The 26,080-nt window shown below is 44.8% G+C and overlaps 11 protein-coding genes across 15 annotated transcripts; 6 read left to right on the forward strand and 5 right to left on the reverse strand.

Moving 5' to 3' along the window:
- Positions 1–1,166: 1,166 nt before the first annotated feature.
- RB195_023134 (uncharacterized protein) lies at positions 1,167–7,379 on the forward strand (the record flags this gene model as incomplete). 2 transcript variants are annotated; one of them, XM_064210467.1, is made up of 8 exons in its annotated part: positions 1,167–1,238; positions 1,412–1,477; positions 1,533–1,637; positions 2,981–3,228; positions 5,501–6,140; positions 6,200–6,344; positions 7,084–7,105; positions 7,226–7,379. In XM_064210467.1, the coding sequence occupies 8 exons, from the start codon at positions 1,167–1,169 to the stop codon at positions 7,377–7,379; spliced, it is 1,452 nt and encodes a 483-aa protein (XP_064066347.1). The 2 variants fall into 2 exon arrangements, with proteins under 2 accessions (XP_064066347.1, XP_064066348.1); XM_064210466.1 differs by lacking the exons at positions 1,167–1,238; positions 1,412–1,477; positions 1,533–1,637; ... (2 more) ...; positions 7,084–7,105; positions 7,226–7,379 and having other exon boundaries at positions 2,987–3,472.
- On the forward strand, positions 5,559–6,188 carry RB195_023135 (uncharacterized protein; the record flags this gene model as incomplete). The annotated part of the gene is made up of 1 exon (XM_064210468.1): positions 5,559–6,188. The coding sequence occupies one exon, from the start codon at positions 5,559–5,561 to the stop codon at positions 6,186–6,188; it is 630 nt and encodes a 209-aa protein (XP_064066349.1).
- Positions 7,380–7,676: 297 nt separating the features above from the next.
- RB195_023136 (uncharacterized protein) lies at positions 7,677–8,096 on the forward strand (the record flags this gene model as incomplete). Its single annotated transcript, XM_064210469.1, has 1 exon — positions 7,677–8,096. One exon carries the CDS (start codon positions 7,677–7,679, stop codon positions 8,094–8,096), a length of 420 nt encoding a protein of 139 aa, XP_064066350.1.
- A 1,735-nt stretch (positions 8,097–9,831) lies between these two features.
- RB195_023137 (uncharacterized protein) lies at positions 9,832–10,353 on the forward strand (the record flags this gene model as incomplete). The annotated part of the gene is made up of 1 exon (XM_064210470.1): positions 9,832–10,353. One exon carries the CDS (start codon positions 9,832–9,834, stop codon positions 10,351–10,353), a length of 522 nt encoding a protein of 173 aa, XP_064066351.1.
- A 2,302-nt stretch (positions 10,354–12,655) lies between these two features.
- Positions 12,656–13,195, reverse strand: RB195_023138 (uncharacterized protein; the record flags this gene model as incomplete). Its single annotated transcript, XM_064210471.1, has 1 exon — positions 12,656–13,195. One exon carries the CDS (start codon positions 13,193–13,195, stop codon positions 12,656–12,658), a length of 540 nt encoding a protein of 179 aa, XP_064066352.1.
- A 140-nt stretch (positions 13,196–13,335) lies between these two features.
- Positions 13,336–14,893, reverse strand: RB195_023139 (uncharacterized protein; the record flags this gene model as incomplete). Of its 3 annotated transcripts, XM_064210474.1 has the most annotated exons (3): positions 13,336–13,689; positions 13,791–14,192; positions 14,510–14,893. In XM_064210474.1, 3 exons carry the CDS (start codon positions 14,891–14,893, stop codon positions 13,336–13,338), a joined length of 1,140 nt encoding a protein of 379 aa, XP_064066353.1. The 3 variants fall into 3 exon arrangements, with proteins under 3 accessions (XP_064066353.1, XP_064066354.1, XP_064066355.1); XM_064210472.1 differs by lacking the exon at positions 14,510–14,893 and having other exon boundaries at positions 13,791–13,976; XM_064210473.1 differs by lacking the exons at positions 13,336–13,689; positions 13,791–14,192 and having other exon boundaries at positions 14,501–14,893.
- A 76-nt stretch (positions 14,894–14,969) lies between these two features.
- RB195_023140 (uncharacterized protein) lies at positions 14,970–16,262 on the reverse strand (the record flags this gene model as incomplete). Its single annotated transcript, XM_064210475.1, has 2 exons — positions 14,970–15,624; positions 16,240–16,262. 2 exons carry the CDS (start codon positions 16,260–16,262, stop codon positions 14,970–14,972), a joined length of 678 nt encoding a protein of 225 aa, XP_064066356.1.
- A 2,447-nt stretch (positions 16,263–18,709) lies between these two features.
- On the forward strand, positions 18,710–20,417 carry RB195_023141 (uncharacterized protein; the record flags this gene model as incomplete). 2 transcript variants are annotated; one of them, XM_064210476.1, is made up of 3 exons in its annotated part: positions 18,710–18,751; positions 20,016–20,164; positions 20,231–20,417. In XM_064210476.1, 3 exons carry the CDS (start codon positions 18,710–18,712, stop codon positions 20,415–20,417), a joined length of 378 nt encoding a protein of 125 aa, XP_064066357.1. The 2 variants fall into 2 exon arrangements, with proteins under 2 accessions (XP_064066357.1, XP_064066358.1); XM_064210477.1 differs by lacking the exon at positions 18,710–18,751 and having other exon boundaries at positions 20,052–20,164; positions 20,234–20,417.
- Positions 20,418–20,739: 322 nt separating this feature from the next.
- On the forward strand, positions 20,740–21,417 carry RB195_023142 (uncharacterized protein; the record flags this gene model as incomplete). Its single annotated transcript, XM_064210478.1, has 1 exon — positions 20,740–21,417. One exon carries the CDS (start codon positions 20,740–20,742, stop codon positions 21,415–21,417), a length of 678 nt encoding a protein of 225 aa, XP_064066359.1.
- Positions 21,418–25,523: 4,106 nt separating this feature from the next.
- Positions 25,524–25,772, reverse strand: RB195_023143 (uncharacterized protein; the record flags this gene model as incomplete). Its single annotated transcript, XM_064210479.1, has 1 exon — positions 25,524–25,772. One exon carries the CDS (start codon positions 25,770–25,772, stop codon positions 25,524–25,526), a length of 249 nt encoding a protein of 82 aa, XP_064066361.1.
- Positions 25,524–25,886, reverse strand: RB195_023144 (uncharacterized protein; the record flags this gene model as incomplete). The annotated part of the gene is made up of 2 exons (XM_064210480.1): positions 25,524–25,686; positions 25,831–25,886. 2 exons carry the CDS (start codon positions 25,884–25,886, stop codon positions 25,524–25,526), a joined length of 219 nt encoding a protein of 72 aa, XP_064066360.1.
- Between the last annotated feature and the right edge of the window lie 194 nt (positions 25,887–26,080).

Raw genomic sequence — 26,080 nt, forward strand, 5'->3', positions numbered from 1 at the left:
CCTAGTGGAACTGCATTCTGCGACATTTGCAGAACACAACAACACGCATGGAAAACATCAAAACATCAACAAAGTACCTCAGCTGGACGGCTAAAAGTTCGCCCGCAAAACAAAATGGCAGGTACTGGTGGTCGCTATTGACGGCTATGAATACTTTTAATAAATGGGGACATATAAGCAAACTGTGTCACTAGAGAGACGCAAAACAAAACAAAATAAGGAATCCAGGAGTCAAATACCAGCTTCGTCAGTGAAAGGACCTCGACTTTATTAAAGGACTTGTTCCCCTTAAGACCCACAAAACGACCTGTTGAGGCTGGCGACAGAGTTCGCGCGGGCGGCACAGTCAGACGGCTGTGCAGTTTGGGGGTCACTCAGCGTTTAATCGTGGACTTGTGGACATCGTCAGCGTTATCAAACGTGCACTGTGCGGGGGAACGGTAAAGAGGGTCCCGGCGGATTCTCCGCGAATGCCTCCGAGACATAATCTGCCCAGTGGATATGCCGGCGGATATGCGGGCATACCTCGAGGAGGTCACGCTCCAGTAGTTCATGAAGACGCAGACAACCGTCTTAGATGTTCTTCTAGACACAGAGACGCAGAAAACTGCGGAGTTACAAGAAAATATGCAAAGAAGAGTGGTATGAGCTGTCGAAATCACCGAATAAGTCAAAGAATAACAGAGTTTGATTGAAGTATAGGGCATTTTGTATGGTGTCTTAATAAAGAAAAGGAGTGAGTTTGTCTTTATATCACCTTCAGAAAGTCTAGAAATCTTACCAAATTTGAACTCTGTTCCTTCCTGTAAGTCTCAAAAAGTCAGAGATACAGAAGGTTCCTCTGCCCAGAAATAAATTAGGCTGCAAAAAAGCTTGCGAGTTACAGGATAACGATAGTTCTCATTACCGTTACTTTCGAAAGCTGGAATTTTTCGTTTTAACGAAAAATTTTGTGCACGTAATTTGAAGCTACTAGGTATATCCTTATCTCATTTTTTACGTGAGGATTTCTCTTGCTTCTGGTGCGATTACTAAATTGAGTGAATTATATCCTAGCCGGTGATGCAGCGTATGATTAGCGGTAGGTAAGCAGAGTCAGGTTTTTAGGTGCTAACGAAAGTGAATCTCTTTAGGACACGTACCATCGCTAATTGCTCTGACGAGGCATGACCGGGGCATGCTCGAAATTCCGCCGGGACCCTCTTTACATGCACCCCACTGTACGATTGGCGACAGGGGTACGCTGCCATTAACACGGTCAATGAGTCACTGAAGGTGACTGGTTCGAGAAGTGACGAAGAGAAATAAGAAGGGCAGAGAAAGAATTATAGGTAATGTAGAGAGGTACCAGGAGTGCAAGTGATGTAAGTAATGCACTCGATTGCAAGTTAATCGATACCGTTCCATTTAGGAGCGGAGGACTCCAACACCGGAGGCGGAGCAACCTCGCGGCTGGGCTCATAAGAGGCCATGCCTGGTGCACACTGGGAGGCCATTAGCCACCGGACACCCGCCCGAGTTAAGACGTATAGGACGACGACACCAAAGACCACGATGCAAGGAATGGAATGAAAAAAAAACCATTCGCATGGGATGCACACCAAGCGAACGGTGAAGGAAGCACGAGAGTGTTAGCGGTAAGTTCCGTTCGGGCTTGTGTGTTGCTTGTTTTTTATTTTAAGTGAAAAGATCGATGACAAAAATAAGGAAAAAGGAAAAATCTAAGAAGATTAAGAGAGGAAAAAAGGGGAAAGGACCCGACGTGGGTTCGCGTTTTAGAGTGTTGCCGCACGAGGAGACGTTCAGCAGTGTTGATGAGTTGCGGTGCAGTGGTTACGTTGATATTGAGTGCGGTTATTGTGGTTAGCTCCGGTGCAGTAGTTATGGCTTAGGGGGCCCCAGTAGTGCGGCAGGGCAGATGGGCTGCTTAGCGTTTTTTAATCGGTTGTGTGAGTTGTGAGCACCGAGGATGAGATTAGCAGTTGAGGAGCGCCCGCAATGGCGCTGGCCCGTTGTTTTAGCTCGGGGGCGAGGTCATGCCTAGGGTATCATGTATATTAGTAGGCTGGCCCGTACAGCCCGATGTCGACATTAGTATTGTGGAGATGTCACGGTGAGTTGTGTCGTTTACAATGCTTGCTAGAGTGATTTCTTGGTTTGAGTCTTGCTTGGTAGTTTTGTTTCGGTTTTTCGTTATGTGTGCAGTTTGTGCAGTTCGTCAGTCTTGTCTTTTCACAGTGTCTCCTTTGCAGTTTAATTCGTTATTGGCTCTCTTTTGCTTTCTTCCTCTGATGGTCTTTGGCGCGTTTCTTGAGTTTCGAAACTTTCTCCGTGTTTGAATTTGAATTTGAGTATTGGGAAATCTCACGTGAGCCAGGATGTTGCGAAACTCTGACCAATTTGATTTTGAACATGGGGTTTCGAAACACTTATGCGTGACTTGGCACGTGGGCATTGCGAAACCCAAGGGCAAAGCTCCACACGGCCCTGCCCCTGCCGATTCATTCTATATAAGCTGCTTAGTTACGACACTTGTTTTCTGCTAATCATTCGCCACTGGTATTCTCTGGTTGTGACGTTTACATTACTATTGTTGTATTCTTAGCAGCTATCGCACACTTTTTTTTAGGGGTTTCTTCCTTTTCCTCTTAATTTTGTGCGCCCTCTGTTCTCGGCACTATTTGAGTTACCTTCGTGCAACAAATGGGGTTTTTTCTTCCAATTCATGCCCTCTGTACTTTCGTAGTGTATTAACACTTTCTGCTTTCTAGATTTTTTTCTCGCCACACTTCTTAGTACTATTACCGTCTTATTGTATTCGAGCTCTCTATCTTTTCTAATCGCAATTGTTTTTGCTCTCCGACCTCTTTCCTATTCGTCGTATTATGCAGCCGCATTTGTTACACGAAAGCGAGTTTTGTTGATGGCGGCAGTTCGTTTGGCACCCTTCTAGTTTGTGTCCTTCACATCATTCTTTTAGGTAGTGATGGGTCCGCCTGTCACTCGTTCGCGCACTCTGTCTTCTGATGTTAGGGCTATTGCCCCGATGTCGAGTTTAGATGCTAGAGCTCTTGCCCCGATGCACGGATCTTTTATGACGAACGCCAATGGGCAGCCCGTCCGTGCTTTGCAGGAACTCAACGGCGATGCCAACGTACACGGGAGCGACGGGAAGACGCTCCGAGATGAAACTGCCCTGGCAATTACGGAAGTATGGAGCGATGCCAGGTCAGCAACCTGCACTTTGACAAAGAAGGCGGATGAAGGTGCTTCTACGTCGCTTCACAATTTAAATGAGTCGGTTTCTGCAGTAGGGAGCAGGATTGACGCTATTCCCTTCGTTGCAACTTATAGCCTGGAGGGCCCCATACTAGTACCGTTTTCAGGTTCAGGAGATGACGCCACACAGTTTCCGCTGTGGTTTCGTTGGCTAGAAGACGTGATGCAGCTGCCACGCTCCAACAAAGAATAGATTTCCTCATCCGCTATTTGGAAGGGGCAGCGCGTGAAAAAATACAGCAATTGGACCAGCAGGAAAGTTTCGACTTTAACGCAATGGTGGAGTATCTGAAGCAGGCATTTGAGGGCCCGCAACAGATTTGGTTCTAAGAGGGACTGCACTACATGAAGTTTATGAAAACACTTCAATTCTACCAAATGGAGTACAAAATTAGCTGATCCACTCCTATTTTTTGGCCTTCGGAAAAAAGAAGGGAAGAGAAGAAGAGTTCTCTTTTGCATCTGTGTCTGCATACCATTCACCTCTAATTCTTGTTCATCCTCTACTAGTACGAAGAAAAGATCAGCTTCCTTCTTTTACGCTAAAAATAATACGATTAGGTTTAGCTCCTAGAGAGATGGTGGTATCATCGACTACGATGATCACAAAAGGGGCGTGATATGAAAGAGGCTTACTGGTTCCAGTCCAAGGGAAACGTTCCAGATTCAAATGCCGCAGAAGTTCACCTTTGCATCTGCGAGAACAAAATCCACATGTAACTTTGTATGTGCAGCTTCCAGCACTGGCGATTTCAGATAGGAAAAGCGTTTTGGAAGGAAGCTGCGTCGTCAACTGCAACAAGACCGCGATAACGAGTGGACGTCAAGAGCGATGGAGTTTGAAAAGGCGTGGGAGGACAAGAACCCGCGGAAAGTCTATGTTTTACTAAAACACTATAGCGGCAAAATGAAAAGATGTTCTCCAGTTCTCAATACTGCCAATCAAGTGGCTGTCGACCCTTCCATTTTTAAAAGATCACTTCAAGTCCTTGCTGAACCGGCAAGCGCCGTCAGTTGCTGAACTCGAGCACGTTGATAGATCGACATTTGCGGTTAACGAGGAACCACTGACCGAGTCGGAGGTTCTGGTCTGTATCCAAAAAATGAAAGATGGAAAATCTGGTAGAGACAGCGGAATTAGTGCAAGAATGTTGAAATATCTTCTTCCGTCCAGGATTCGTGAGATGCTGATGAAGGTAAAATAAGGTGGGCCGGACACGTGATACGTCTCAAAGCAACCATTGGACCAGAGCCGTAAACGACAGGGTTTTCACCCGATATTAAATGCATTACAAGAAGACCACCGACCGGATGGTCACACTTCTCCACAAAGTTCTTCAAAGGAAAATTCGATGACTTTCGTGAGAATCTTCGTATCCCTCGAGGAAGGCCAGGCACATTGCGGCTCTTGCTCGCGTTCGAGTCTAATAGAGGAATTACTGGCACCCGCTCGACCAAATCAATGAGCGGAAGTCAATGTGACCTAGATGATTACAACGATTCCTAAACAAGGTTGCTTGACGTGGATGCAGTGAGGAGGTGAAGCTGCGCTTAATTCAATGCAGCCGATAGGACTCGATCTTAGCGGGACGAAGTGAAGGTGCGAAAAACGGGTTGAGCTGAGGTTGACGTTTTCAAAAAGTGAGAAGATGTCCTACGTCAAGAGCGGGTAGCGTTATGCTAACCTGGCAGTTGATTGATCAGTGGCTGTTAATTCTGATAGAGAAAGCAGTAAAATGATCAAACTCACCTCATATGACTCTAGAAATCCCTGTGACATGACAAACTTCCAACAAAGTCAGCAGTCATGTAATGAATAAAATCGAAGGGATGTTTATGGATACTGGTGCATATGATGACAGTGTAAGTCTCGGCAGCATATGCGGCTGACGTAAGCGGAGCTATTAAAAGTATGAAAGACATGTTTGAACATTGGTTTACGATAATGAAATGGTGTGAAAAGGATGAAAAAGAAGGAGAATGATTTGGGGAGAAAAGTTGTTAGCCAGTACAAATGCTTCGGTGGCAACATAAACAGAATTCTTAATCTTCAGAAGCAAACCTAGTGGCTTTAGTGGGTCGAGTTCCAAAGAGAATTTACTGAGGCATGTGATAGTAAAGGATTGTTGGATAACAATGTATCACGCCATGTTGTTGAAGTGATTTCATCTGTCTTGATCTAAGCGAATAATAGTTATAATCATAGTAATTATAACCTAAGAAGGAAGCTGCGTCGTCAACTGCAACAAGACCGCGATAACGAGTGGACGTCAAGAGCGATGGAGTTTGAAAAGGCGTGGGAGGACAAGAACCCGCGGAAAGCCTACGCTGTACTAAAACAGTATAGCGGCGAAATGAAAAGATGTTCTCCTGTCCTCAACACTACCAATGGAGTAACTGTCGGTGAAGCAACCCTTCCAATTTGGAGGGAACACTTCAAGACCTTGCTGAACTGGCAAACGCAGTCAGCCCTTGAACTCAAACACGCTCATAGACCGACATGTGTGGTTAACGAGGGGCCACCGACCGAGTCGGAGGTTCTAGTCTGTATTCAAGAAATGAAGTATGAAAAATCTGGTGGAGACAACGGGATTAACGCAGAAATGCTAAAATATCTGCTTCCGTCTGGGATTCGTGAGATGACAAAGATCATCCACTCAATATTTACAGACGAAAGGATATCTGACTCGTGGAGACACGCTATCATAATTTCCCTCCACAAGAAGTTATCCGTGACGTCCCCTAGGAACTATCGAGGAATCTCTTTGCTGCGTGTTATGTACAAGGTTTTGAAGCGAATTATCCTGGACCGTCTTATCAAACATTGCGAAGAAACCACGCGCGACGAGCAAGCTGGTTTAGTCCTGGCCGCTCTACGGTTGGCCAGGTGTTCATCATTAGGAAAGTGATCGATTTCTAGCAGCGGTATTCGAAGCTAACGAAACTGGCGTTTCTGGACTGTGAAGTCGCTTTCAACTCTTCTCATCGAGGCGGTCTTCTCAACGCGCTCCGCGCCGATGGAGTACCAATAACAGAGATGTATATCAGCAAGCGACCTCCATCTGGTGAGTGGTGCATATTTTGCCACAAGGTGTATATTTTGTCATCACCCACCAATGTCAGATTAACACAAAACCGATATATGCAAGCAGTTGCGCCTGGAAAAACAGACAAATCACAAAGACGGAAGAAAACTAACGTTGAATAACACTCACAGGGGTGTGGGAAAATTATCCTCAGACACAGAACCAGTAAATAACGCATCCCAACTAACTCTCATGACAAGCGAAGGGAACATTTGAAATTGTAATAATGATAATTAATAATAATAAGATAATAAAAGATAATAATGATAATAAGATAATAAGATAATAATGATAATACATTAATAATTGTAATAATAATGAGCCCAGAAAACGATTATTGAAGGGTCATTAGGCGAACTTTTGGTCTATCTCGCGAGTCAACTGAAATATGCAGGTCCGGAGTTGGTGGGCATATTGAGTTCTTCAAAAGTCACATAGTACTCGTGAGAATTGGTACAGCCTTTGTGATTAACTTGGAAATCCAGACTAAACATGTGATCAAAAATGGGTTTCCAAGTGTCAACCTACTGAATTAGGAAAGTGATCGATTTCTAGCAGCGGCAATTAGGAAAGTGATCGATTTCTAAGTCCAGAAACGCCAGTTTCGTTGGCTTCGAATACCGCTGCTACCCGGTTGATACTGAATTTTTCAGATAACACAATATTTGTCTGGCAGAAACAAAGCTTAGAGGGGAACATTAAGCCTCACTTGTTTTAGTAGGACGAGACTACTATCATGAGTTAGTAACTGGTCCACTGGAGGTCACTCAATAAAGAAAAGTGTTCGGACAGGAAGGTCTTCGAATATTAACACAGGAGTGCCAGAACGATGACATGATCCACCTTAACTAATATTCAAGGCCTCCACAACGACTCACCGCCTCACAGTGGCATGGAGGTGATTCTGGACGTCGAACTGCATGCACAGCCGAGGAACCTACTCTGGCAGGGTCTCCCATGAAGGAGTGCGACACCTCAGACATTCGTCGTTCTCGGAATCGGAAGCCTAGCTGAGAGTGAAGAGTCATAGCAAAATGTCGCAAGGTGGCTCCCTAATCAATGTAGGTTGGGTGACGACCTGTGGTGAATGCTAAGCTCGCCATGGCAGGGCAGCTTAGTGTGAGGAATTGCTCAGGACCAAGGCGACGCATGCACGACTCGCAATGGAAACTGTCTCAGACTGAGTACTTATAATGCGAGAACAGTGTCCACAGACGCTTACCTATATGCCTTCTCGGAGCTGCAGAGCGTATCAAAAACCATGTGATTGCTCTGCAAGAGACCAAGAGTAGAAGAAGCGACGCACGACACATGAATGATGGCATACTCGTTATGCGCGGAGAAAAGGTTCCGTCGCGAAATGTAGGCGATATTGGTTTTGTTGTGCACCCATCTGTCGTCCATCTTTTCGATTTTCACGAGATCCTGTCACCTCGTTTGGCCATTCTTCGTCTTTGCTGTTTGCACCAAAAACCTATCAGCATCATCAACTGCTACCCACCAACATCAGCAGCTGATGAATCCGAATCGGGCGCGTTTTATAAGAAACTGGAGGAAGTGATCCGCAACGAAAATTCCTACAAATTCGTGGTCGTAGAAGTCAACACAAAACAGGGAAATCCTAGGAAGGAGGAATACAGGATCGGAAGATTTGGAATGAAAACGACAATCGTCTTGCCGGGCTGCTGTCCACTTTTCGCTTCTTTCTGGAATGGAAATTCCCTTTTATGAAGAAAGATCATCGTCGGTGGACCTAGGAATCGCCCAATGGCACGACTCTTACGGAGGCAGATCACATACTCACAACCGGAGGTGGTGCCTACTTGTCGTCTCGGTGGCACCATCCTATTGTAGTGGTTCTTATCACTGCCTCCTTCCAAATACAATTTAGCCGCATGATGGGAAAGAACATCAGTCATCGACAAAGAAGGAAAAAAAGTCGTACACGACTATTGCATATTTGAGGACTCCTTGTCCCATGGTGACTGGCACATCGAGGAGGGCCCAAACGTGGACTACGACATGCTGCTTAAAGGACTGTGAGCCTGTGCTGGGCGTGCCTTTTGCCGAATGCCGAACTTTGAAGACCACCAAGGAACTGTTGGAAAGAAGGAAAACTTTAAGGCTTGATCCGAATGCATCGCACGTCAAAAGTTCCTCTTGCTTTTCTGCAGCTAGCAAACGCTAGCTGCAGAAAAGCAGAAGGGTCTTTTGAAATACGGGCAGAAGATTCTGGAGGCAGCACAAAGGAGAAGTCTAAAGAAGTGCCGCAGGGACCTCCACGAATATAATATTCCGCTAACTGCCTTGCTGAGCGAAGACAGGATCCGCACCTCCTCGTCGTGAGACTTCTTCCGTTCACCAACTCCTGTATCAAGCCCGATCACGCGCTTCATGTAATTCTAGTGAAGCACACAACGTCCTATCTTCAGAAAGGAATGATCCCAGACCACTGAAAATTTCGCGAACCGTCCATATCCATAAGAAATATGACCGAAAGGACCTTCAAAAATATTGTTCGATATGCTTGCTGAGCGTCTTGTACAAAGTATTCACCAATTTCTTCCTCGTGCACATTTCTAGGACCCAGAGGATTAGGAGCCTGTGCTGAGCGTGTCCCGAAGCCGCGCACGACAAACTAGGATTTCGAAGACCAACAAGAAATTGTTGGAAAGAAGAAGGACTTTGGGGCTTGATCCGAATGCATCGCCCATTGAGCGGTTAGTAGCAAACGCTAGCTGCAGAAAAGCGTTGCAGTAGGATTCTTCGATATACAAGCAGAAGAGAATTCTAGAAACAGCACAAGAGCGAGTCTAAAGAAGTTGCGCAGGGATCTCCGCGAATATAATATTCCGCTAGCAGCTTTGCTGAGCGAGGACTGGACTCGCACGTCTTTTCGTCGTAAGATGGAATTTATTATGGAGAGGTTCTACTCGAATCTTTTCCGTTCATCAACTCTTGTGTCAAGCCAGATTATTTTTACTGCTGAAGTTTCACCACTTATTTTCCCTTCAAAAGTACGAGTCGCTATCAAGAAATGAAACCCTACACAGACAACACTTCATGTAATCTTAGCAGTGCACATGACATCCTACCTTCAGAAAGAAAGGATCCCAGACTAGTTGAAGACCTCGCGAACCGTTCTTATCCATAAGAAAGGTGACCGAGAGGACCTTCGGAACTACCGTCCGATATGCTTGCTGAGCGTGTTATACAAAGTATTCACCAAGATCATCCTCACGCGCATATCTAGGACGCTGGATGAACCCTAGCTTCAAGAACAAGCTGGATTCCGCCAGGGGTTCAGCTGCTAGGACCACATCCAGACCGTGTCGAGGGTCATAGAGGTTTGCCGGATATACCGCCTGCCTCTTGTTCTAACCTTCGTCGCCTATGAGAAAGCCTTCGACAGAGTAGAAACGAATGCCATACTGTCAGCGCTGGTCGATCAAGGTGTGGACGTGTCATGGACATTAGCCAATTGCAACGATCGATGAACCCCCACGATACAGCCTTTTCATCGCCACCTCACCAGACCTATTGGAAAGGGAGTACGACATGGCGATACTATATCGCCGAAGCTGTTCAGTGCTGCAATGCATTGGATAATGAAGTCATTTTCTTGGGAAGAAAGAGCATACGTGTTGATAGAATATTCTTCTCCAATCTTCATTTTGCGGACGATATCGTTCTCTTTTTGATAGATACCGATGAAGCTGAGACCAAGAAGTTAAACGAAGCAGGGAAGAGAATAGGATTCCGAATAAAAGTTCATGAAGAACGTCTACCGCGAGGACGGAGGAGTACAACTTGCAGGCTTCCAAATCGTAGAAACGTCGTCGTACGTATACCTCGGTCGTTCTATGAATATGGAAAACGATTGAAGGAAGAACTGAATAGAAGGATGAGCAGCGTGGGCTGCATTCGCACCCGTCAGGAAAATTGCGAACCAACTCACAGACCAAGATCCCCGTGCCCATCTCTTTGACTCGACACTTCTTCCAGCGCTCTGTTACGCAGCAGAGACGTTGCAGACACCGCTGCCACGTTAAGGAAGCTACTCATTACCAACAGAGCCCTTAAGAGATGTCTTCTGAAGTTTGACCGAGCACACAACACCTAGCCGATCTTCACAGTTCTGACTTAAGAGTAATGTCCCGTCTCCGCGACACAGAGGGAATATACATCGAAAGGAAAGCATGAGATGGAAGGAACAGTTCACATTATGAAAAGAATCGACGATAGATGGACCAAAAGAACGCTAGAATAGATCCCAAGAGATGCTGAACGCCCTCAAGGGAGACCGCCGACGTGATAGGGTGATGTATTCGCTGCACACGGACCAGCTGAAAGCTCAACTGGATACGGCTGAAAGGTCTAGTCAACTTCACTCACTGAAATTGAGAACATCTTGGATGGCGATGGCGAGGGGAAAGATGCTGGGGCATTCACTGAAGACGTTCCTTTTAGGTAGTTAGTAAGTAATATTCAGGGAGAATTTCTTTGAACAAGGACGTATGACTGCTACATTTCCTTTGAAACAAAAAAAAACATTTCTGAACTTGAGAATAACTATCCGTAGCTAGGTAGCTATCCGCTGCCTCGACTCACTGCAGGAAATGCTACAGCGAAACTTTCTAATGAATAGTACGGAAATGATCCTCAAAAATTACGAGGAGACTAGAACTATCGAGCATTTTGAAGATGCTGAAGCTAGCGCTGTGCGAGTCTACTACATGCCGCATTCACGCGCTTGAAAACAAACAAGAAAACACATTTGAGAATAGTTCTTGATCGTGAATTTTTCTCGAAAACGAAAGAGAAAGTTAAATGACGTGATCCACAAATGAGAGTCATTCAGTAGCAAAATTCACGACATTTTGTTAGCATCAAGATGCATCAAAATCATTCTGATTTGCGACTCTGGAGCCGCTTTCACTCGAATACTCTATGTCCTTTCAAGAGAGACTACTAGAGACTTGTGTAGATTTTTGTGGTTGAAAAACATGAACCTGCCACCGAACAGAGATAACCTGGTCTACCTCAGGTTCAAAAAACTCCCGTTATGAGTAACAACATCTCCAAACATTCTGAATACGTGATTGACGTCGTTTTTAAACAGCCAAAACACAGATCGTGCCGCTGAAATCGCTTATACGTCTATAATATCATGATGACAGCCGACAGTGTAGAGAAAACTTTGTAAAAATATCGAGAATCTAGGATACTATTGGCGAAGGTTGGTATGAATTTGAGAGAATAAGTGTGTGTGGATAAAGGATATTGTGGCTGGCGTTAATCAATCCGCCTGGGATCTTCTCAGACAGGTCTGGTACAAATTTATCGATCCCGGGGGATGAGAGGTTGCATGGGTCGCATTACAAAGGAGCGACAAAAAAATAAACATTTTGTCCCTGCAATGCGATAATGGGACGACGTAACATATCCCTCTGAGCAAATTTTTTACAAAGGAGTTAGAAGTTTGAAATCACTTCTAAAAAATTAAGAATTTAGCTATACGTAGTTTTCAGCAGTTTAAAAGTGGATTCAATGGAATTTGATTACAAAAAAAAGAACTCAGATTTTGGGCACACTGTTAGTTCTAGAAGGTCGCAAATAACTTCGTGATAAGAGAAACACTTTTGGTAGTTTTTCAGGGAAGAAGGTCTGCCCTACAACCGCTGTGTTTTGTAACCTAGTTTTTTTTTTGTAATCTAGATAGGAATAACGGCATTTTCCCATCTTTTTCCCGTCAAAAATTTGGAAAAGTCGCGAGGCCCTGCATATTGATTGATGCAGCATCTGATAGAGAAAATTCTCGGCTACAACATACTGGAAGAAGATCAGCTTCGCCCTAAGCTACTCCGAGTTATTAGAGTTTTTTCAAGATTACACATCTTTCCGCGCAAGATCAAAAAATCGGGATTTTGGCAAGTTTTCCCATTTCAGAAAACGGGACGGCGTTTTGAAAAATCTCCATGTATTCGGATAGAGGGTCTAAAGCGACTTATCACTTTGATCACCTTGACTTCCGTTGATCTTCGAACTGATCGAGCAGGCGCCAGTAATTCTTTGTCCCGATCGCGTGCCTGAGTAGCCCAGTGGTTCCTCTTTTCGCGTGGGACACGAAGAGCATCACAATTTTCTTTGAAGGAGCTCGTGAAGAAATCTGACCATCGGGTCGGCGGTCTTCCTGTAGTGCGCTTAATATCGCGGGGAACCCAGTCGCTCACGGTTCTGGTCCAACGGTTGTCGTTAAAGCGCATCACGAGGGAACTTCGAATCCCGTCTCACACTTGCGTGGAACGAGATACTCGTAGCATCACTCTCTCAATTGCGCGTTCAATGACGCTAACCGCGTTTTCTTCCTGCTTGCGAAATGCCCAGGTTTCCGAAGCATAGGTCAAAGCAGGAAGTACGGTGGTGTTGAAGAGGTGAGCACGGAGCCGGGTGTTCTTGGTCTTCTTCACTACATCCTCGATGCTCTTATATGCTCCCCAAGCCGTTCGTCTCTTCTTGCCCAGCTCGGGGGTCAGGTCGTTCATCATGTTCGATTCCCGACCCAGATAAACGTAGCTGGTGAATTCAGATATGTTCGTTCCCTCGAGCGTGAATTGGGCATCCGAGACCCATTGGTTCCGCATGAACATCGTCTTTTGCAGATTCAGCTGAGGACCGATGCATTCACATGTTTCGTCGAATTCGGTCAGCATTCTTTCCGTTTGGTTGATGCTTGGTGTTATCAGTACGATGTCATCAGCGAAGCGAAAATGGTGTAGCTGCCGACAATCAACCTTCACTCCCATGTAGTCCCATTCCAACTTTCGCATTGCGTTGTCGACGTGGCCGTGAATATTTTATGTGAGATTGTTCTACTCTGTCGGACCCCTCTCTTAACGTCAGTGATAATATTTTTTGTAAAATGGCGGAATTCCGGTCGTGAAGTTACTGTACAACTCTCGAAGTACCTTTATGTACTGAGGGACGCCTTGGTTGTCCAAGCCTTCCACGAGTCGAAGGCCTTCAAGTCGATGAAGGTGAGACAGAACGTCATCTTGTGCTCTTGTGATACCTCGATGAGTTTCGAAATAGTGTGAATGTGGTCAATCGTGCTGAATCCTTTTCGAAACCCTGTTTGCTCGCATGACGTTCCTTCATCCAAGAGTTTTTCAATCCTATTAAGGATCACTCTTATAAAGAGCATGTAGATGACTGACAGTAAGCAGACTGGGCGATAGTTGCCGATGTCATATGGATCTCCCTTTTTATACAACGGTCTTGCTGGTCTTCCACTGTTTAGGAACCTTGCATTCCGACAGGTAACCTGTAAAGAGTCTTGCCAGAGTGTTGATGAGTACTGGCGGAAGGTGTTTCCAGGTGTTCTGGTCTTATTCTGTCGGGACCGGGTGCCGTACGATTTCTTACCGATATGATAGCATGTCGTATTTCGGACGAGAGAACCTCTGGAATGACATGTCCGTCTTCCCTTAGATGGTGAGGAGGCAAATGCACATGGTTGTCGAAGAGATCAGAGTAGAAGTCGTAAGTGGTTTTCGCCGTCCCCCTTCTCGATGCAGTGGTTATTCCCATCGGGTTCAGGAGAGCAGTCATCCTCGTCTTGCGACTGGCGAAGTCTCGACGGGCATAGCGGATGCTTTTCCGCACCTCTGCAGCTTCAGTCAGCACTTCTGCTCTTCTCTCTTTAAGGCCTTCCTTTATCGCCTCTCTGCAAAGCCTTGTGAGCTCGGACGTGAGTTCTTGGTTCCCTGCGGCTCGTGCTGCTCCACGCTGGCGTATCAGCTCAAGAGTTTCAAGAGACAAGCGTCTCTTGGTGGTTTAAAACTCTCAGACTTCTTCGCGCAGTCGTGAAGGTGTTCGACAAGCCGGTCATATTCCGATGTTCTCGTCGATGTTGTCCATTGCGGAATCTTCCCAAAAGCCGGCTAGCGTAGCGAAGAGATCCCGCTTGATGATAGTTCTGGGATTTCTCTCTGAACTTGGCGGCTTTCTCTTCTCTCCTTGTGAAGGAAAATCTTCCTCGGAGGAGGCGATGGTCCGATCCCGTATATAATTTTGGCACAACAGCGACGTCCGTCAGGCAGAACCTTTCATTCACGATGATGTGGTCTATTTCATTACGGTACCCTCTGCCGGGTGACTCCCATGTCCAGCGTAGAGAATTGCGAGTTCCCATGGATGGTCTTAATCGTCATAATGAACTCGGAGAGCCTCTCCCCCTGATCATTCCATTGTAGGCCGTGGGTCCCGATGTGAAGTTCCACAGGCGTTCTTCTTGGGCCAACTTTGGCGTTGAAATCGCCAATTATGACCTTGTAGAATGCATGATCTTCTTGGTAGAACTTCTCCAGGTCCATATAGAAAGCTTCGAAGACTTCTTCTTCTTCGTAGCTTGACGTTGGAGCGTAAGCGACGAAGATAGTCAACGCTGGTGTTGGACCACATCTTCTCATCCGTAGACGTCCGATTCGGGTTGTAAGTTGTTCGAAAAAGTCTATGTTTACTGCCATATTCGTGTTGACAAGGACACCAACTTCACCATCTCCTCTACTATCGCATGTTCCTAAGAACAATTCTTCTACACTGTCATACACGGCGTTCAGCGGGTGGCGTCACCTCATCTCGGTCAGTCTTCCTGGCCTGCATCATCAGATCTTCGATGGCCGCTTCCGATGCAAGAATACGTGCGTTATAAGTACAGATCGTCATCCTAGTCCTTTTCCGTTTCGGTAGCCTATATGACTCCTGCAACCCCGTCCTACCTGGCTCTACCGTACCAGGCTTTCCTCCGGAATCAGGAGACTCTTTTCTATTACTGTGACATGCAAAAAATTTAAAACCCATGGGTAGGTTGCAAGCCTTTAACGCCATGAGTTTTTGGGAGAACTTCTGTTCTCCCGGAATGGATATGTGGAGTTTATTTGTTGGAGGCGACTCCAAACCGCCTCCCTTGCACCTCCCAGTCAGTAGATTGCAGGCTTTTGGCCAGAACGACGCGCGGCATACATGGATGTCATGAGTCAGTCCTGGCTCAGCAGAAACATGGAGTCCATCTCTTAAATCCACCCCCGTCTCTGAGCAAGCACAAGGTCGCTTTTGGTCCGCGATTAGCCCCCTATCCGAAACCCCGGGATGCGCCACGTAGCCTCGCGACTCACCGGCTGCGATCTCTCTAGTGAGGGAGGTCCGCGGAAAGAAACTTATATGTGCAAGGTTTCTCCTTTTCGAACCTTCTGGTTCTCTGAAAATCTGAATAGCAAAAATTGAAAAAAAAAACCGAAAAGTTTTAAATTTGTCCCATTTAAACTCCAAGGAAACTAGAATGTCTCAAGAAACAGCGATGTAAATTTCTTATAGGGCAAACCTTTCCCTATAGAAACTCTCTCAAGATATTTCTATAGGTCCTCTCATCACGAAGTTATTCGTAAACTTCCAGACCTACCAATGAACACAGAATCTGAGCCTTTTTTTTTCCATTGAATCCACCTTTAAACTGCTGAGAGCCACGTATGATTAAGTTCTTCATCTTTCAGAGATAGCTTCAAGTTTATATCTTTTTTTGCGAAAAATTGCTTCAGAGGGAGTAGCCCAATTATTAAATTGTCAACACGTACATTGAAAAGTTCGACTTTAAATGAACCTCGGCATAGTTGGGTGTCGTTTTGATTTTGATAAGCTGTACACGAGGTTGTTAAATAATTCTATTGGCGAACGATTCGCCAGAATCGCCTTTTTCAGAGCCTGAAATGGGCGATTCAATTTGAAATTTGAACGACCAAACCTCTCCACAACTGAACTGATAAACTCCATGCCTACTTTTTCAATCAACAACTTAGCGACTACACTGAATGCTCACCTTGGATCGGATCCCCCTAGCATGGTGCGCTGACTGATCGATCACGAGAGCGAATGGTTTGAATTTTTCATTCGGATCGGAAGAACCATCCGAGATATGGCGCCAGTTCTCGCGTTATCGACAGATATTCGTCCACGCGGTTCATTCTAGGGTTGCTGGCTTGGATCCAAATGCCTTCAGCCATTTTCAAGCCAACGTTTTAGATTCGTGCCCTAAGATTTAGACCCTTATTTCAAAATCGGCTCCGTTGTGTTTTTGTGTTCTATGGGCACCTAAAGGTGTCCATTCTCGTAACCTATTCTTTCCGTTCACGTGCTCTTTGATGTGGACATATAGCGACCCTGCAGTTTCATCGACATACTGGTCACACAGTTCGTGCACGAAATCAGGTAGATTACACCAGATATCAAGTAGTCTCCTGATCTACCTGTGGGACAAATAATTTAATTCGGTGTTGTACACATAGTATCTCACAACTGATTCAGTTGCTTTGCGATGTGCCAGCTGAATATTATTGACTTGTGAAGGAAGCACTGTCGCTGCGAGAAAAGATCGTAGCAGCTAGACAGTCCATCCACGTTCTCAACCGCTGTCTCCATCATAGTGTTTCTCCCAACCTCATTGGGCAGAAGCGACTACACAATCTGTGCGAGCTACTAGAGAACAGCCATCAGCAATCAAGTACGTAGTAGTAGCCACCAACAACAACTCCTACGCATTGTGCTGAAGAAGAAGCGAGACGAAATACGAGTACGCAGTGATTAAGAAGTGTACGTCGAAGGAACAGTATTGTGCCCAGTACTTGAAAGATTGGCTCTGGATGAGAATAGTGGGTGGATCAATTTCTATTTGCAATTCTATTCTATGTAACCTCAAGATAACTCTACAGAGAAAATTCGATTGCCTTTTGAGTAGATCACGAAGCGACAATGCACAACCACTAAATGCTATGACCCTTCCTGGCAGGAGTGAACGCGACACTGTTTGGGACGAGGATATGCTTTCAAATGTTTCTCGAGTGACCATGTTAGGAGAATCTAGACTTTTTGAGAATGCGAAGTTGGGTTTGGAATTGAGTCTTATTTTCTCTTCATCGCAGCCCATTTCAACTGTAGTTCTGCTTAAGAACACTTGTGCTCTACATGAAGTTCAAGATAGGCTCCGCAGGAAGGTCAATTTTAACAGCAGGGAAAGAAACCAAAGATCAGTCAGAGAGAGTCTGCCGATATCTTTCCTATCTGTGTTCCTTAAACAACAAGAGCCCACGTGTAGATGCAAATTTCTGTCTCTTTGCAAACGATGTATATAAAGCGGTAGCTCGATTTCGTGAGAACAGATTTAACTCTAACATTTCTCTTGTAGAAAAGAAAGGCATTAAGGATATTTGAGAGCTGATTAAGTGTAAACAAATAAGGTTATCCACAAGTGATAAAGGTGGGGAGTTTGTGGCATTCCACACCAGCTGGATGTTGCAATAACAGAAAGACATTTGCAAGATGCCTCACTATATCGTTTATCCTCTGTTAGTGAGTCCGTAAAAAAGTCCCGCTTTTTAAACGAGCAGTAGGTTAAGGTAGCAAAATCCGCTGAGTTTATTCCTTCTTTCATTGCTCGTCTTATCAAGACGCACAAACTCCAGTCCAACAGCAATTTGGTTTCCACCGTGCTACATTGGAAGTGAGACATATAATTAGTAGTGTAGGAGGTCCTACGGATACGATAGGGTGGTTCTTAAACACAATATTGGCGCAAGTATAGAGCCATATACCTGCCCATTTAACAAATACCCTTCTTAGTTTCTAGACCACATACGCGCGGCACACCTGACAGGAGGTTGTGTCATGGAGTCATGCGATGTCGAAGCGCTGCATACGAATGTATCTAACGACTCTGCGATACAGGCTATGTTCGAGCTGCTGAAATAAAACATGAGTTTGAACGGATTCTCAATCTCCCAATTGGTGGTTCTTCTCAAGGCGTCTTTCGACTGCAATATCTTCAGATGGTCCGGAAATTTGCACAATTTATAGACTTAACTATGGGGCAGAGATTGGACCCCACCTTAGCTATTTCATTTATGGCCAAAATTGAAGCACTTGTTCTGGAACTACGTCTTTTCTTCTACTCTCACTACATCGACGATTGCTTTGTCATTTGCGCCACCCAGGCGGAAATGGACAAATGTTTTCAGTTGTTGAACCGGCAGTCCGAACACATAAAACTTACCACCAAAAAACCACTGGGCAACAGGTCTCCTTTTCTAAACATCCAGGTTGGCATCTCAAACGGTAAACAAAATGGTATCGTAAGCCCAGTAATAAGAAGATCTTGGTTCATTTTCTCTCTGATTATCCATTTCAAGTGAAGAAAGCTGTGACTACCAACATGTTCCACAGGGCAAAAACCGTTTGTAGTGGACTTGAGGAGAGAAAGGAATCGTTAACTTTGGTTCGCCAAATTGCTGTTTCTAATGGCTATGAAATCCGAACGTCTGAAGCGAGACGATACCGAAGTGAGCGGGCACGGCAATTGGAAAACCCCACCACAGATAAGATACGTCTCTGCTTTCCTTATATCTCCGATAAAACGAGTACTGCCCATTATTAGACGGTGTCTGATGAGAGCAGATTTAGATAGCTCCGTTTCGGTCGTTGAAATACCACCGAACAACTGGAAACTTCAGGTAGTTCGGAATCGTTTATACAATATCATCTGTACAATACCGAACCGCATTATTTGTCCCACAGGTAGATCAGGAGCCTACTAGAGATCCGATGTAATCTACCTGATTTGTTGCACGAACTATGTGACGAGTATGTCGGTGAAACGGCACGATCGCTATATATCCGCGTCACAGATCACGTGAACGGAAAGAATAGGTTACGAGAATGGACACCTTTAGGTGCCCATAGAACACAAAAACACAACGGAGCCGATTTTGAAATGAGGGTCTAAATCTTAGTCTTAATCTAAAACGTTGGCTCGAAAATGGCTGGAGGCATTTTGGATCCAAGCCAAGACGGTTCTTCTGATCCGAATGAAAAATTCAAACCATTCGCTCTCGTAATCGATCAGTCAGCGCACCATGCTAGGCGGATCTGATCCAAGATGAGCATTCAGTGTAGTCGCTAAGTTGTTGATTGAAAAAGTAGGCATGGAGTTTATCAGTTCAGTTGTGGACAGGTTTGGTCGTTAAATTTCAAATTGAATCGCCCATTTCAGGCTCTGAAGAAAGCGATTCTGGCGAATCGTTAGCCTATAAAATTATTTAACAACCTCGTGTACAGCTTATCAAAATCAACACAGCACGTTGTACATTTTCATAACAAAGTGTTGGTTCTTTTATGTTACTGTCCTATCCCTGAAACTTAATACATGATATTTGCAATTTATTTAATCATTTGGGGCGGGTGTAGTGTAGCCGTTAGAGGTTCCGCTTCCTGCACGATCGATCGGGGGTTCGAATCCGCCCTAGCGCTCACCAAGCCCTTCATCCCTTCGGGTTTGATAAATTGGTACCAGACTTGTATGGGAGGGTAAAACGACTGACTTGACACATCGGCTAGCCACCGCAATTCATTGTATAGTTCAGTCGCACGTTGGTAAACCTTCAACGATTCTGAATTGAAGTGAACTTGGGAACGCATCTCAAGCGGATTGATTGACGCCAGAAACTTTATAACTTTATGTAATTATTTATCATGATTATTTGTGATATTTTGTAATGCATGTAACTACATATTACTAACAAATGTTTTGTTTTGTTTTTGTTGCAGGAGTCATGTAGGCTACCGAAACGGAAAAGGACTAGGATGACGATCTGTACTTATAACGCACGTACTCTTGCATCGGAAGCGGCCATCGAAGATCTGATGATGCAGGGCAGGAAGTTTAAGCACGACTTAGTCGGACTGACCGAGACGAGGTGACGCCACCCACTGAACGCCGTGTATGACACTGTAGAAGAACTGTTCTTAGGAACATGCGATAGTAGAGGAGATGGTGAAGTTGGTGTCCTTGTCAACACGAATATGGCAGTAAACATAGACTTTTTCGAACAACTTACAACCCGAATTGGACGTCTACGGATGAGAAGATGTGGTCCAACACCAGCGTTGACTATCTTCGTCGCTTACGCTCCAACATCAAGCTACGAAGAAGAAGTCGAAGCTTTCTAGATGCAACTGGAGAAGTTCTACAGAATAGATCATACGTTCCAAAAGGTCAAAGTTGGTGATTTCAACATCAAAATTGGCCCCAAAAGAACGCCTGGAGAACTTAACATCGTAACCCATTGGAAATCCAATGGAAACCCCTAATTTCTTCAATTGAGGGAGCAAGGATAGAGGCTTTCCGAGTTTATCAAGATGACTAGGACCATCCATGGGAACTCGCAATTCCAGAAGCCCTTCTGTCTACGCTGGACGTAGGATTCACCCGATGGAGGGTATCTTAATGAAATTGACTACATCATGGTCAGTAAAATGTTTTCCCTGACGGATGTCGCTGTTGTACCAAAGTTTTATACTGGATCGGATCATCGCCTTCTTCGAGGAAGATTTTCTTTCACACGGAGAAGAGAAAAGGCCGCGAAGTTCACAGAGCAAACTTCAAGAATCATCATCGACTGGGACCTCTTCGTTCTGTTTGTCGGCTTTTGGGAAGATAAAGGTCATGGACGACATCGACGATGAATATAAACGGCTTGTAGAACATCTTCACCACTATACAAGGAAAGCGAAGAGTTTCAAAACTTCCAAGAGACACCCGTCTCCGAAAACTCTAGAGCTGATACGTCAGCGTGGAGCAGCACGAGCAGCAGGGAACCAACAACTCACGTCCGAGCTCGCAAGGTTTTGCAGAGAGGCGATAAAGGAAGACCTTAAAGAGAGAAGAGCAGGAGTGCTGGCTGAAGCTGCAGAGGCGGGAAAAAGCATCCGCTATGCCCATCGAGACTTCGCCAGTTGCAAGACGAGGATGACTGTCCTCCGGACCCCAGATGGAACAACTACAGCATCGAGAAGGGGGATGAAAAAGGTCATTCACTGCTACTCAGATCTCTTCGACAGCCACGTCCACTTGCCTCCTCACCATCTGAGGGAAGATGGACATGTCATTCCAGAGGTTCTCCCGTCCGGAATACGACACGCTATCATGTCGGTGAAGAATCGTACTTAACCCAGTCCCGCCAGAATCAAGCCTGAGCATCTGAAGTACCTACCGCCAGTCCTCATCAATACACTGGCGAGGATCTTCACTCGTTATCTGTCGGAATGCAGGGTTCCTAAGCAATGGAAAAACAGCAAGACCGTGCTGTTGTATAAGAAGGAGACTTACAAGACATCGGCAACTATCGCCCAATTTGCTTACTGAAGCTCTACAAGCTCTTCACAAGAGTGATCCTTAATATGATTGAAAAAATGTTAGATGAAGACAGCTATGCGAGCAAGCAGGGCTCCGAAAGGGATTCAGCACGATTGACCACATTCACACAGTTTCAAAACTAATCGAGATCGCGCGAGTACAAGATGCCGTTGTGTCCCACTCCATACATAAAAATACTTTGTGAGTTGTATAGCAACTTCGCGACCAAAATTTTCCCATTCTACAATGATGATTGAGATCATAATGGAGGTGAATAGAGGGGTTCGTCAAGGTGGCATAATTTCACCCAAAATATTTAGTGCCACTTTCGAGAACGCGATGCAAGGATTGGAATGGGATAACATGGGGGTGAAAGTTGACGGCCGGCATTTACACCATCTTCGCTTCGCTGACGACATCGTTCTTATAACATCAAGCATCAATCAGTCGGAATGGATGGTGGTCGACTTTGACCAAACGTGAAAAAATATCGGCCTTCAGCTGAAGCTAGACAAGACGATGTTTATGTGGAACGGATGGGTTTCTGATGCCCCATTCACGCTCAACGGAATGAATATATGCGAATGCTCTAGTTATGTATATCTAGGTCGGGAAATCAACATGATGAACGACCTGACATCTGAGCTGGGCAGAAGGAAACGAGAGAGACGCTGCCGCATATGCTAAGGAAAGCAAAATTCGGGACATATAGAGGTATTACTGGTGCCCGCTCGAGTAAATCGATGAACAACGGGAGCACAGATGAGAGGTGAAGAAATGTTTTGTTTTGGTTTTTATGCCCACCCCCTTGCGTCCCCTCACTCTACGACCCCTCCTCCACCACACGCTTGACCCTCACTGGACTTTGCGTAAGTAGCGTAAAAGACAAAATTCATCCGATACACCAAAATGTACTGATGTGAAGGAAAGATTAGCTCCCTTTTTCTCACTAAAAATAGGGCGATTGGTTTAGACTCTAGAGACATGGCTATTTTGTGATAGTAATATTTATTAGCAAGCAAGTGATCACAAAGCGCTCACTTGCACGAAACAAAAATGCTTCCTCCAAGTTTCCAGAAAGAGGAATGACCGCAGTGGGTGATCATGTTGAATAAGGCTGAGTGTGCGGTCACCTTGAAAAAATACCGCCAAAATACAAGCTTTCTCCACAATGTCGAAAGTGTGTGCACAATGGGTGCACAAAACTATACAGATGTGATTTGTGTGGCCCTGACCCAAACTTCAGGACATATTCCCACACTAAACTCTATAGGATCACCTACTCTATCAATCAGATGCAAATCCTCAACTCTATTTCATTCCTGGGGCGGATGTGGTGTAGCAGTTAGAGGTTCCGCTTCCTGCACGATCGATCGGAGGTTCGAATCCGCTCTAGTGCTCACCAAGCCTTTCATCCCTCTGGGGCCGATAAATTGGTATCAGTCTGGGAGGATAAAAGCACTGACTTGGCACATCGGCTAGCCACCGCAAGTCATTGTATAGCCCAGATACACGTTCGTAAACCTCAAACGATTCTGAATTGAAGTGAACGTGGGGGCGCATCCCAAGCGGATTGATTAACGCCATAAACTTTATCCTTTTATCCTTTATTTCATTCCTGGCTTTTAGACAGCAGCATGTGTGTGATGACATCAACCAATTTCCTTTTTTATCTCGATTGTCACGCTTCACAAGGTAGGTGGAAATAATCACTTGACAGAGTCTCAAGAGGTAATTTTTGGACATAGATGATTGAACCACATTTTAACCAAGTTGCATAGGAGGTTAGATCGATAAATTAAGTGTGTGGGTCATACGGTCGTGGTTCCTCATACGGTACTTGTAAAAAGCGTGGCAGTTCGATAACACCATTAGGGCACCACAAAAATGATAAGCATTATGAAGATGAGTTTGAATCAAAGTGTACGATATTAGCGCACGAGAAAGAAATTTTTGCTAGGAAGGCATTGGAAGCATTCTGGATTTCCATCAGGAATGCAGCCATGAACAACGAAAATGAGTTCTTATCAATTACCAATGACTTCATGCCATTCATAACACTCTGTGAGCTATAAGACTGTCCCACATGCAGTTCCTTAACGTTATCCAGACATCGGTGCATACGGATACTGCAGAGTGCGTAGATCTCATTCGCCTTGGTGACAATCTATAAGCGACTAGTGGTTCACGAGCCCCACTAGTCGGTGAGACTGTTCAGTTTGTTTGTTGGTGTACTTAGAACAATATCGAGGGTTGACAAGTTGACAAGGAGAATGGAGGAGTTTGATGGGATATGCATGACATCAAAGACCTCGAACCATTTTCAGGCCTTTGATAAAGACGAGTTTATCGAAACGTCAGGCGAATGAAAAAGCTTCACCTAGACCTCGTTGGCATAACAAAAATACATAAATACACTTCCCAATCCCGAGGTTTCAAGAAGAGAGGACTTGGCGGTTGAAAAATCCTGCATTTCTTTTGCATCAATCTAATGGTAGACTTAAATCTGTTTACACAAATATTCCTCTCCAAGATAACATGATTTTGTGCTTTTGACCTTTTTAGAGGACAGACTGACATTTTGGTACGCTCTGTAGAATTTTCTCTGGTCTATATCATCCATAATGTCCAGTAACTCACTCTTTTATCAAGAGTGCCACTTTAAAATTTATGTGCAGAGTATGGAATTTCATATCACATATTTTAAGTAAGTTCCAATTTCCGTTACTGTTAGTGTCTTTCTTTAAAACGTGGTTACCGTTAAGCAATTCTGTGCTGTAAGCTACGCCGTGAAAGTGATATGAAGTTTATGTATTTTATTACTTGTACAAGTGTAATTTGAATAAGTGTACAAATGTAATCAGAATAAAATATTCGAATGATAACATCACCTTTTATTCTATTTTGTAACACCACGTTATTTCTATGAAAAGTTTTGAGGAAGCTGCAATTTGAGTTCACTTTGTCAGGAACGTGTAATCACTTTTTGTGACTTTTTATGCAACCTCATGTACTGCTCCTCCGCCTCAACAAATTTCCGTGTTGATACCATCAGCCGTCGCTTTTTGCTAGACAAAAGCTGAAACGGAGGTGCCGTTATCACTAGACTTCCGTCTTCTTGCTCAAAGTTACGCATCAACTGCCGGTTATGACAATAGTGAGTTCGCTTACTTGTCTCAATCTATCCACGGAGGTTTTCAATCAATTCTAAGCCCTTCAATCGCCTCTGGAATAGCGCTCCTCTGCGAAGTGAATGCCATTTGCAAAATAGTCATTGATGGATCTAAAGCCGAAATCATTTGTAGCAAAGTAGCTAGGGTACAACCAAAAAATACCGAGGGTTTTCGAGAAATCAGGCTCATTTCATGGATAATCGCCTCGGTGAGAACTTTCACAGGAAATAGATACGAATACCGCAAAAGATGTTGGGAAGGAATGCTACTGATTTATCAGTGAACATCTTTCGACGAGAGATCATCGGTTGATCCAAGTTTGAACATGACCCGTTGTATGTCATGGCAAAAATCTATCAACACAATATAACTAAATTCCGAGAAAATTTTGAGTACTGGCCAATTTTGAATAGATACTGTTTCCGTCCTACTTTGGAAGAATTTGCAACAACCGCCGCCCTAAGTAATTACGACCAGCTGATGGCAATAATAAAGTTAGTAGCTGAGGCTTTCACACACAGAGAAGCAGAGAAGAGCAGAAGACCTCTGATGTGACAAGGACTTGTACGAAACGTTACTATGCTTTTTTATCTGCAGTTCGCTACTTGACTTAACTTAATCGGCGGGCTGATGTCATCACCTGACGCTATTGCCAGCATCTTCGTCGAGGTGTGTTGTCTTCGAACATGGCTCTGCTCAATCTTCACGATCTTCTGCAGAGCTTGAACAGAATCAATCCATTTGTCGCTATTCCTCATCCTGCCAGTCCTTACGTCTCGCCTGAATTGCCCATCCACGCCAAGTGTCCTTAAGCTCTCTTTCACCACCTCCTTCCAATTTCGGCCGGGTGTCCTTCTCCAGCTTCAACCCAGCAAACTTTTCAGACCTCGTTGAACGGCCTGCTGGTCTCCTTAATACATATCCATGGAAACAAAGACGATTTTCTGTAGCCACTTTCGATGGCGGTGCAAGATGTTGGCATCTTCCACGTGTCATCACACTATATCCGGTACACTATAGCAATTTTCGCGTAAAAATCTTCATTATGGCATACCCTATGTCAAAAGCAACCATGTAGCCGTCTAAGCAGGTTTTCTTCCATGCAGTCATGCCTCTCCAGCACCGGAGACGGTGTGGCCTAAGTCTCTGATATGTACATCACGATGAGGCGAACTGCGGATAGATAGACTCGCAGTTTAACTTTGTAAGCGATGAGAGTCGACCACAAATACTTTGTCAAGGAGTTGATTGTGCAGCAGGCTTTAGTGCATCTATGCTGTATAATCATCCCCATAGCTGCCGCT

Source organism: Necator americanus, chromosome X (assembly GCF_031761385.1).
Source record: "Necator americanus strain Aroian chromosome X, whole genome shotgun sequence".
NCBI classification, from domain to species: domain Eukaryota; kingdom Metazoa; phylum Nematoda; class Chromadorea; order Rhabditida; family Ancylostomatidae; genus Necator; species Necator americanus.